This window comes from Pungitius pungitius, chromosome 4 (assembly GCF_949316345.1).
Source record: "Pungitius pungitius chromosome 4, fPunPun2.1, whole genome shotgun sequence".
Taxonomy (NCBI): Eukaryota; Metazoa; Chordata; class Actinopteri; order Perciformes; family Gasterosteidae; genus Pungitius; species Pungitius pungitius.
This window is the reverse complement of record NC_084903.1, coordinates 16,155,965-16,167,170: the sequence shown is the minus strand read 5'-3', so window position 1 is coordinate 16,167,170 and position 11,206 is coordinate 16,155,965. Positions and strand designations below refer to the sequence as shown.

The 11,206-nt window shown below is 42.9% G+C and overlaps 1 protein-coding gene across 2 annotated transcripts in view; it reads right to left on the bottom strand.

Moving 5' to 3' along the window:
- Window positions 1-281: 281 nt before the first annotated feature.
- Window positions 282-11,206, bottom strand: part of galnt2 (UDP-N-acetyl-alpha-D-galactosamine:polypeptide N-acetylgalactosaminyltransferase 2) — a 35,413-nt gene continuing 24,488 nt past the window's right edge. The window contains exons 4-16 of one of the 2 annotated variants that reach the window (XM_037488040.2): window positions 9,302-9,400; window positions 9,127-9,194; window positions 8,980-9,045; window positions 8,778-8,899; window positions 6,848-6,935; window positions 6,541-6,628; window positions 6,286-6,389; window positions 5,274-5,400; window positions 3,721-3,813; window positions 3,099-3,182; window positions 2,416-2,569; window positions 1,757-1,876; window positions 282-1,658 (exon numbers count right to left, since the gene is read on the bottom strand). In XM_037488040.2, the coding sequence (XP_037343937.1) occupies window positions 1,503-1,658; window positions 1,757-1,876; window positions 2,416-2,569; window positions 3,099-3,182; window positions 3,721-3,813; window positions 5,274-5,400; window positions 6,286-6,389; window positions 6,541-6,628; window positions 6,848-6,935; window positions 8,778-8,899; window positions 8,980-9,045; window positions 9,127-9,194; window positions 9,302-9,400 (1,369 nt within the window). In that variant the 3' untranslated portion in view covers window positions 282-1,502. The remainder of the gene's footprint in view (window positions 1,659-1,756; window positions 1,877-2,415; window positions 2,570-3,098; window positions 3,183-3,720; window positions 3,814-5,273; window positions 5,401-6,285; window positions 6,390-6,540; window positions 6,629-6,847; window positions 6,936-8,777; window positions 8,900-8,979; window positions 9,046-9,126; window positions 9,195-9,301; window positions 9,401-11,206) is intronic. The other variant, XM_037488048.2, reaches the window with a different exon arrangement.

Below are 11,206 nucleotides of genomic sequence, written 5' to 3'. Positions count from 1 at the left end.
TCTTCGTCGAGTCGAAATGGTAGTCACACGTGAGCGCTGGTGTTTCCTTCTAGTGCCACGCAAAAGCAGGAAGGTGTTTGAGAGTATAATAAATGTACAAATATCCTCTTTTAGCTACCTGCTCTCGGGGGAGGGGGGGGGGGGGGGGAGCTGCATAATGAACTTCTGTCTGAGTGTGGTTTATACAGTAACCTTCCTGCCATGGCAAGAATAGACACAGGCAAAGAAGAAATAAACTGAGCTGCTCCACAGGCAGCAGTTAGAGAGCAGCGAGAGTACGTAAAGGAAAAACTCTTTTAATCAGTCATCTGGTATTCCTCAAACACAAAACATCCATTCGAAATTTGGTTCAATTTTCTTTTCTTTTTTTTCCTCGACAAAAGAAATAAACAAAAAATACATTTTTGTTAAGACTTTTTTTGTTAAGACTTTTTTTTTTTCCTGTGCATCGTTCCTTTAGAGACATAATGGTGTAGAAGTGAAGCTGCTGTGGCAGCCAGTGCTACAGCCCGAACAAACAGCAAATCCTGAGGAGTGGCTTCAAGACACTTCCTGGCTGGCCCATCCAAACCGCTGGGAGGCCCCATCCAATGTTCCTCCCTGCACCTCCTCCTCCTCCTCCTCCTCCTCTCCCTCCTTTACCAGGACACAAATCAGTTGAATTGTGTAGAAATCAAAGCAGAAATCACAGCATTCTTTTCTCCACGATGCCTCTCTTTTCTTTGTCGATCCTGGGAACAAATGAGGGTACACAAGAGTTTTGAGTCTACTTCCTCCTTTTTGCCCAAACCGCAACCTGAAGCCTCCATCTGACGTAGATTCAGAATCTAGTCGTAGGCCCGAGCTCTGACTTGGTGTGGTGGCCCGGAGACAGAGAGAGAGAGAGAAAGAGAGAGAGAGAGAGAGAAAGAGACAGAGAGGAGCAACAACACTATCGTCCCATTCTATAAAGAACAAAAAAAAACTTCTGCGAAACCTCTGTGAAAAGTTAACAGCAAGTGATAAAAAATATTAACATTAAAATAATACAATTACAAGGTAAAAACAGTTCTACCTCACCATTATTAAAGAAAAAAACAACAACAAAAAAAATCAACCTCTGGAACCATCAATGAAAAAACACTGAGGTATGTAGTTTGGATGGAAAGCCTCTTCATCGCTTTTATCCTCATCATGATCATCAGTCACCATCCGTCCGCCAAATCCCATTTACTCCAATATGGTCTACATGCCCCCCCCCGGATAGGTGTGGCTCTTTGTTACATTGGGCGGGGTGAGGGTGGGGGAGAGGTGTATAGACGTGATCGACAGGACCTCAGAGGAGAAGGAGGAGGAGGAGGAGGAGCAAGGGATCGATTCATCCATCAAGTTTGCCCTTCTCCTCAAGTCTCAAGTTCCCATCTCTTTATCGGTGTTTCAGAGTCCGTTGGTGCCTCTCTCCATTTATCCAGCTGTGCCGCGGGTGGGGGGATGAGGGAGGGGGGTGGGTTCGGTAGCGCCCCCTATGATTGTAAATTGAGGGTGAACTTCCACTGCTGGTTGAGGCTCGGGCTGCAGACCTCCACGGTGAGTCCGCCCATCCTGGCGCTGCGGCTGTCCAGGCAGAGGTTAGTGCCCAGGTGACGGAGCTTCGAGTTGGACTCAATCTGCTCCCATTTCTGTGTGTGAGGGGGGGGGGGGGGCACAACAATAGAGACGTTAAGAAATGCGCACCAATATTGCGAGGTTGCTCTGGTCAGAACGTCGTTGTTTGTACCTGTCTGCTGTCGTTCTCCCGACAGCCCTGCAGCTTGATGAGGGAGCCCGCCGTTCGGTCAACCACGGTCAGGCACAAGTCCATGTGTTTGACCGACTTATCCTTGGTCAGGGCCCACTCCTTTACAAAAACGGATGACACCATTACTTCTGCATGTCCAAACACGGGGGTTAGGGATGTCCTGCGCTAGTAATGATCCTAGTTGTTGTGTATGGCCGATATCACATCCAGCAAAGACTGGGAGTAAGAGCAGCAACAGCTTGGACTTAACACATAAAATACATACAATACAAACAAAGGATGTGTACAACCAATGTCTGTTGACTTTATGTGACTTCAGTTTTCAGTCAGAGACATTTAAAGAACAGTACAGTTAAAGAAATTCCATATCCAGATGATCCGTATGAAATGTGATGCTTTAGTGTGCGAGCTTGCAGCTTGACTGACAGATTACCTGTGTTAACTGTAAAGATATTCACCATTTTCTTCTGGCAGAATAATGATAACTCTCTATTGGATAGTTCCTACAGTCTTGCTAATAAAACTCAACTTGTGTCATGAGCCCATTAATTGAGGCACTCTGACATACTCCCATGTGCGAGCACCCGCACTTGCCACCACCACCAGTGTATTTAGAGCATCGAATTTGACAAGCTGACCTGTGTGTGTCGTCGCAGTAACGCTACCTGGTTTCCTCCAGCGTTGTGGCATTCGTAGACACCCACCACACCGTCGGCGAAATGTCCCAGAGTGTCCAGACAGTTTCCTCCCTGCTGCAACGCCCCAAAAGCAATGTCCTGGTGGTCCGGGACCCTGAACACACACAAACTCTGTGTTGTTAAAATGTTACCCCATCATGATAGATCCATGAGGATGGTAAGGCTTTATCATTTAATAGGGTGTAGTGGAAGATAGCACTATGGAGGACAGAAGAACAATGCTTTTGTACCATTTTCTTCCTACACTTCAGAGTATATGACCTAATTACATCTGAAATGATTAAAATTAAGAACTGTTACATTCATGCATTATTAATCCCATTGATACAAGTGACAAATTGCAAACCAGACACGATTTAATAATGTGCCAGAGGCATAATTGCTAGCACGGGTTAGTCATTAGTGTCACCAGCCATTTGTAAGTCTTGTTAAAGCATGAAACATCAAACCAGAGATCACAGTCGCACTGATGCTCCCGGCACAGCTGTGATCTCAAACAAACCAAGCCCTCTTATTACCGAAACTCAGGTGGGAGGTACGCTTAAGTGCCATTTAGCTCTTATTTTATAATGGGTCATAAAACGTACCCTGTCATACAACATAATACGCAATCATCTTCTTACCGCAGCTCGGGGTAGACATTTTCCAGGTACCATTTGAATGGCTGGCATCCCAATCTCTTCTTCATCTCCATACGACTCTGGATACTGCGAGTGCGAGAAAGACGGAGGGTGAATGTTGGAGCCGATCACTTGTGGTTCTCAAAGCAACACTCATCGGGTTATAGCCACTCTGTTAGGGCAGAGAGTGGATGCCTAGGGAGGGAATGACTGCTGCGGCTGGCACTGGAGGGAGATGACACGAGCGATCACACAAGGTCACATCATTTGTCCAGTGAACCACCGCAGACGAGGGGTCTTACTGCTGTGTGGCTTACTGTGAGATAAGTGGCAAAAGGCCCACAGCGGCAGTCAGGTAGGAGGCAGGTCAAATGATCCTGGCTCCTCTTTACCAAAGTGCTGCATGTCCATCATTTTCTTTTGCTTTGACGTAAGCCGTCCAATTGTTATGGCAGTCTATTGGCGTCTGCCCTCTTATGAGCCCCGTTAGCTGCCACGTGTCACTTCATCAAAAGGAGTAACCTAGTTCTTTGTGAGCTCACTTTATTCTAATTGGCAATTCAGTGAACATGCCCAAAGACCTCTTTCTTGTATGCATGTCGGGCTCACACTTCCTGGTACTTACTTTCCGTAGGGGACATTTCTCGCTGAGGGGACGGCAGCGTAGTAGAAGTTTTTAAACTCATCCATCCACACCTCTGCTGCTCTCCTGGTGTTCCTGAGGAACAGGTGAGAAAAGCAATATGAGGAAGAGGGGGGGGGGGAGCGGCGAGTTATGAGGAGCACACTCAATGTGAACCCATTTGTATCGTGTCAGTGTGCGTTGATGTTTGACTGATTTGGACTAAATTTTGGCTTTAAAGCGTGCCAGACTGAGTACACATTAATTGAAGCCACTCGACACTCGCAGCTGCACTGCAACATTTACCCAGGCTCTGTCTCATGAAGTAGGACCACAGAGTGGGAAACACTGGGGGGGAAAAAGGAGTCCATGTTCCACATTTTGGAGGATATTCATCTAGCTAACTTTATTACAGTTGATTTATTAAATCGGTTGGCATTTCAACTAATCGAGATAATTGCTTTTATGGAACATTTTGTGCCTTTTTAGTTTTGAGTAATAACAAACTGAAGATCTTTGGGTTTTGGACTGTTAGTTGAACAAAATTAGCAATCCAAAGATATCGCCTTAGACTTGTGTGAAATTGTGATTGACATTTTCTGACAAGAAAGTGATCATCAGATGAAATCATTATTGAAAATGATTGTAGGTTCCAGCTCTCGTCTGTATTAATAATGCATCATGAGACAGCTAAAAACATTTGAAGAAGTTGTGACTGCAAACACTGATAGAAAGTGTTATGATTTGTCAAATATAGCCAAGTAAAAGCCTTGTGAATCTTTAAAGGGGCACTGATGCTTTTGTCTTTGACACAAGACAAATAACTGTTGAGTTGGGCACTGAAACCGTGATTTGTTGCTCAGTCAAGGTGAAAGTGTGACTCTGAGCGCCAGTTATCCTGAGGGAAACTTTGAAGGGAACCAGCTACTAGAGGCCTCGATTAGTCAAACGCAGGCATCTGAAGATCAGTGAACGCCCCCCGACAGCATCTACTATTAGCAACATGCAACTGGCTTCACCGGATCTGGAAATATTTACTTTGAATCCCGACTCATCTGCACCCCGGCAACATGCTGTCTGCAGTTTGTACTAATACAGAACTCATATGACCTACATAAGGTTGAAAAAATACACCTAAAAAAGAAAAATCATGATTACAATATTTCCCAAACAAGAGATAAAATTGGCAAAGCTGCTCCATAAGTCTGATATCAGATATAATATTAGATTAGATGCCATCTGGTATTTTGGTTATTGTGATATCATAGTGCAGATGTCGGGAAAAGGTCCACGTAGCAGCTGTTTAGGAGCTTTCCGATTATAATCACATGGTCTTCAGCAATAAGAGTTTGCCAACTAATCATATTAAAAAATATAACTTTCAATAAATAGTTAATTGTTTAATAATTAAAAGTGTGTAAATGGGAGATTCTGTTCTTCAGTAATTGAATGAACTAATGGGATAAGAGTAGCCTGGATAGGTAATGAGTCTCCAACCTGCTTGATGGATTGTGTGTGTGTGTGTGTGTGTGTGTGTGTGTCTGTGTGTTTGTTACCTTGCAAACACAGTCCCGCTGCCCCCAGGGAAGGTGTAAGGATGCTGCTTTCTGAAGACGTGGCCAACTCTGCTACATGGGATGATCTCCAGACTGCCACCACACTGCCACACGCGAAATGAGATTTCTGAAACACACACACACACACACACACACACACACACACACACACACACACACACACACACACACACACACACACACACACACACACACACACACACACACACACGTTAGATCCAACAAACTGTTTCTATAAAAAACATATACATCTCAGTGGCTTATTTCAAGCAGTATTGTAAGATGTCTTGTATTGTTGTCAACTTAGTCCTCATTAATGTTTTGTCATTGAACTTATGTTGTCAGGTAAATCACCATCTGAATTGTCCAGCTCCAAATCATTGTGCAGGAATCATTTCCCAGCTGAATTCAGACAAAAGCAACAGAGACACACACCTTACTTTCTCATTGTGTCGTTTGCGCAAATATCACATTAAAACGGTAATTTCAATATAAAGTGTAGTCTGGAAAACTGTAGACAGTCCTCAAGAAGTAGTCGAGAGCACAAGTCCAGAAAAACATTTAGCATTTTCATTTTTTGGTTGGATAATAAAAATGCAATGGTTCATATTGAATGATGTCAAACGAAGGCTTTGTTCGAAGCCAACAGGCTGCAGCTTCACATTAAAGACATTGGATCAATCTGCTCATTCAACTCTCTCAAGCAAGTATAAAACTGAATTTCCCAAAGTGTCAAATTATTTCTTCAATGCCTCAGGTAAGATTCCTGTCACATCAGTCAAGTCAAGAGGCACATAGTGAGGCAGTAGGGATGAAACACATAACAGAATTGTATTGGCAAAGACTGACATCATTCTTCATCAGTTTATTTTTTTATTTCACTCATCTTTATATTTACAAATGTTATTTTCTAACCACCATTTTCTGCCCACAGTTATCGTGCTCCACTGTGGCTCCTCTGGATTTGCATTTAGACTTTAGCGGCACTCACCGAGGTTTTCTCCTCCCCATACGTCCATCATCATGTCGTACTTTCCCAGCAGCTCAAAGTAATCCTTATCCATGACGAATAGCCCCCCTGCAATCATTGGAGTCCTGCAGGGCAGAGAGCGAGAGAGAGAGAGAGAGAGCAGGTGGATGGAGCGAGGAAAAGAGCAGATTAGTAGGACGTGTGGAAAATCTACCACAAAAGGTGTTTCTGTTGTGCATGATCACTGGAGAGGATGCGTGAGTGTGAATGTCTCACTTAATTGGGGCGATGGGGTTTCCTTGTCTGGCTCGCCTCTGATCCAGAGTCATGTAGTCCCATTTGAACACCAGATTCCAGTCAAAACCTACCGACACCAGCACACCCACGCAGAGGATGAAGGGACAACGACATTGTGACAAATTAGTTTGGATCAGGTCGCAGTTGCCGGATGTCACTTGTGTTGACGCACAAATCCTGAACCTGATAATGTATACTTTGTGTGTTAGTATTGTTTGAAAGAAAAAGCCACTGGTGAAAACTAACAATAAAGTAGGTAGAGATCATGGCATCATGTGTACTGTACCTCCTTTCAGATCGGCCGAAGCTCCGACATACTGGAAGTTGTCCATGTTGATGACGTCAATGATAGGAGACACTACTCTCGTCTTGTCCTGAGAAGAAAGGACAAAGACAAAATGACCAATTTGTCCTCAACAAAACGAAAGAATGGGAATAACAAGACATGTTGCTCATTAGTTCAAATGTACCAGTGTTTTGTGAAGAGCAGATGTAAATATTCCCTCAAAAACAATGACTCAAATGTTTAGTTTATTGCTGTGTTCATGAAGCTGAAAATATAGTTTGCTTTTCTACAATAAAAACCCTCTCAGAAACACATTAGACAGCATTTTTAAAGAAAAGTGCCAGAAACAGGCCTCAGAGGAGCCGAGGTAGTTTGTTTTGTTTTCAAACCTTTTGATATGACACATGGAGGTTTCACCCACACACACAGTGTTTTTTTGTCCTTTCTGTTTTGTATTGAGTTCATTATTTAGAGATGCAACTAAAGCAAAGGAAAGAAAAGTCAATTACTCTGACAGTAAAATGTTTTAGACTTGGCTAGAGGCGTTTATCAACTAGGGAACGGCAAAACGATCAAATGCTCCATCTCACTATTTCCAGTCATAGCGGATAAATAATTAAAGAACCCTGATTTTAAACAACGTCCCACTTTAGACTGAGGTCACATTTCATCAAGAGATTCCCTCTCAAGTCATTGCTGAACAACTTCACTTAAATGATCAACACACTGTTAATCTTTTATGGAGTTTATGTTTATTCCGTTAGAGGAAATTTGATTTTAAACTGTGTGGAAAATAAGTAAAGAAACAAGTGAAAGGTCTGTCTTTTTAATATTGTTAAAATACTGTTTTTATATATAACTGCAGTGACACTAAGTAATGCCACTGACTGGCTCCATGTGCATTCTGGGTTCTGACTGATTATTACGCTCTTTAAAATGAATCAAATACAAAACCCACACCAGCAAGCTATAATTCACCAGCATCTCAGCGGTATATACTTTTTGTGTTAATATAAGTTAATATAAGTGTTAATATAACGTTAATATAAGAAGGATATTTTAACCACGTCAGATTAGAACGCAGTGAAAATGTGATTTTATTCTGAAGGGGTCTAAACATTCCTACGTTATTGAAGTCCTTGTTTAAAAAAAACAAAACACTGACTGACTACGAACCCCAGGGGAGCTGCTTTGTAGTTGACCCTGATCTCTGACCTCTATGTGACAGAATGAAGGGAAGCTGATTACCAGACAGATGTGAATTACATCATCAACGTGAGGCAATTTCGAGCCCTGTGCTGTGTTACATCTGCACAAAGCTTTCAAGAAACTTGAATCTTCGAGCATTTTCGACTGGAGGGTGTTTTTTATATTAAATGACATCACATACTTTTAAAAGATCAAATGTTTTACGTTGACACTACTAACATACAAAATATCCAACAAGTTAAAAGTAATGTATTTGTTTATATCAAAATGGGAGGACTGCAGCCATGTAATATATCTTCACTGTTGAGGCCAAAAAGCCTGAAAAGCAAAAATAAATAAAAGTAATGTAAATATGTTTGTACAGAGAAGGAGGTCATACAGGGTGATGTCCCCAAACAGCAAGCTGGTGTACAGGGTCTGTGTTTATAAAACTTAGTATCACAGTATCACATGCTGACTTGTTGCACTACGAAGAAGAAACTTCAGCACTTTCCCCCTTTTTCACCCCCCGGAGTGAGTAACAGTAATATAAAAAAATAAAAACCGACTGGAAAATAGGTTCAATGTAAGTTTCCCTTTAACAACAACGTTAAAATCCTTTCCTTGACCATCTGGTATAATTTGTTCATCATTTGCCTTTCTTTCTTTACGATAATATATTTGACTGATTTTACGGTGTAGCAGTGTGTGCGTGTGTGTGCGTGCGTGCGTGTGTGCGCACCTCAGCCACTCTCTCCAGTAGCGGCTCCAGCCAGTGGTCGTTACATTCACAGTGCGAGTCCAGGAAGGTGAGGACGGGTGCCGTGGCGGCGTCTGCACCACGAACCCTTGAACGCATCAGTCCTGAAGGAACATAGAACATTCAGAATCACCCACGACCATCAACACAGGTGCATCACCGCCCACGTTCTTTTTCTATCTACCTTCTCTGCGGTCGTTCCTCAACACACGGACTTTTTCCATTTTCCCCAGCAGCGATCCGTCCTCCGCTGAAACGCACAAACGGTCTGTCATCACTCAACTTATTGGGTTTGTATTGGCGGGAACATTTGCTTGAGTGAATCACTCACCGTTATCACTGTAGTCGTCAACCAGAATGATCTCTTTGACCAGGTGAGAGGGACTCTTCTTCAGGACACTAAACAGAGAGGCAGAGGCAATTGTTAGGAAGGTAAAACATATTCAAGACGTCAAAAGAAAAAAAATGATTATCTTAAGTGGACATCACACACACCATTCACCTACCTGACCACAGTCCGCAGCAGAGCAGAGCGAGCTTCGTTGTGGAAGGTGATGACCACGCTGGAGGCCGGCAGGTCGGACTTCCACTGTTTGTGTCTGCAACTAAAGGCAAAAGAGACCCTCGCTCTCAGGAATCCAAAGAAACACACAAAAACGAAACGTGCACAAACAATCTTACGCTCAGGAGAGCGCACGGCTGAATGTGGAGCTGTGAGTTAAACTAAAGAGATTCTGAATACATGGACACAATAAATGGGACTCAACACACACACACACACACACACACACACAGTAATGCTCTGCTGAAGCTGGGACTGACAGAAGGTTTTGAGGGCCGCAGGGCAAGAATCCCATGAGGTTGTCTACGTGCGTGTGCATGTCAGACAGAGACAAATCTACTAAAAAGTGAGGAATGTGGGTGATGGGACACTGCAATCAGACGAGGAGCCATGGGGAGGAAGAATGAATCCTGTAGTGATGCCTTGTTCACACTATTTACACACACAACACGGGCAGCATGGGATTCATTATTAATACATTTCAACCTATAATTTAAAAGACGTACCGCCAACAGAAAGATCTGCCTAAGGGGCTTTAACACATCCCCGGTCTACAGCATGTGCCATCTAAGGAGGACAGTGAAGGTACACGCTGTGATTACAGTGTGCGCGGCCCTTTTTTGTCACTGCACCCGTCTGTCAGAGCAGCAATGGCTTTAAAACCCTGAAAACAAACAATTTAAAGCTGCATCACTCTTGAATGGACACGATCCTCCTGAGCCTCTCTAATGCTTGTGTGTGTTTTTAAAGCCTGAGAATTAAAGATATATATATATTCTTTATTCTTAAATTGAAAGCGCTCTTGAAGTAGCCTCGGCTTGTTGTTGTGGAAAACCTTCACAGATGCGGTGCACAGGAGTCATCGATACCAGATCAATAAGAGACACGTCGCTGCCCTTCTAGCTTGCTAATGGCTCCTGCTGTCTCAGTTGGGTCAATATATCAGTGAGGCCAGAGCACAACCTTTACAAAAATAGTCTTTGAATCACACAATGTGCATCTCTAGACAGATCCTGAAGGAACCAAGCAGCTAATATGCTGTTGGAGGAGCACAGTGTTGGCAGCACTTTACTACTTTTAGTGTAAAGTTGAGTCACAAGAGTGTTGCATTAGTTTGTCTTTATCTCAGATCATTTTATCTGTACTCATAATTCATTATAATTAAAGCCTTAATATTCTGTGTATCATCCCACTTAAGAGATCAGCATTTAAATACGTTTAAATAAACTTTAATAAAATTTTAAAAAAAAGAGCACTTAGAGATGAAGCACCTTTGAGCTAAACACTAACCCTCTGCATAATGTCTCTTGGGAGCAGGATGAGGCCGAGCCGGCAAACAAAAGCCCATTACAGCGGGGATGCGCCCCTCTTACGCAGAACAGGTCCCGTGTGATTAGGAACATCCTGTTTGGATAGTCGACCAGTTCACACACACGGACTCACACTTACACTCACTTACCATGAATATGACGTGTTTTGTTTGATGAAATTCCCCAGCTCGAACTAAACATGTTTGGGGTAAGATACCACCTCTTTTATCGGTCTTTCTGGGAGCGGAAATCGTTTGGAATGTACTTTTTGCTTTATCAAAGAAAGCCATGAAGGGTGAGAAGGCAACTGGTGGCAGTGCAGATTTTAGAGCGCTCTGAGGCTAGATTTGTTTAGCTAAAATTCTTTGAATACAAGGGTCTAAAATACGTTGTATATTTTTTGAGGATGCAATATTCCCAAACAGACCAATATACGTCGGGAAAGTCGCTTTTGTTATTTATGCCTCAGACGGCCAACAGTGGGCGTCTGCTCTGCTTCCACTTCCCTGATATTATCTTAGACAATAATAGAAGGAGTT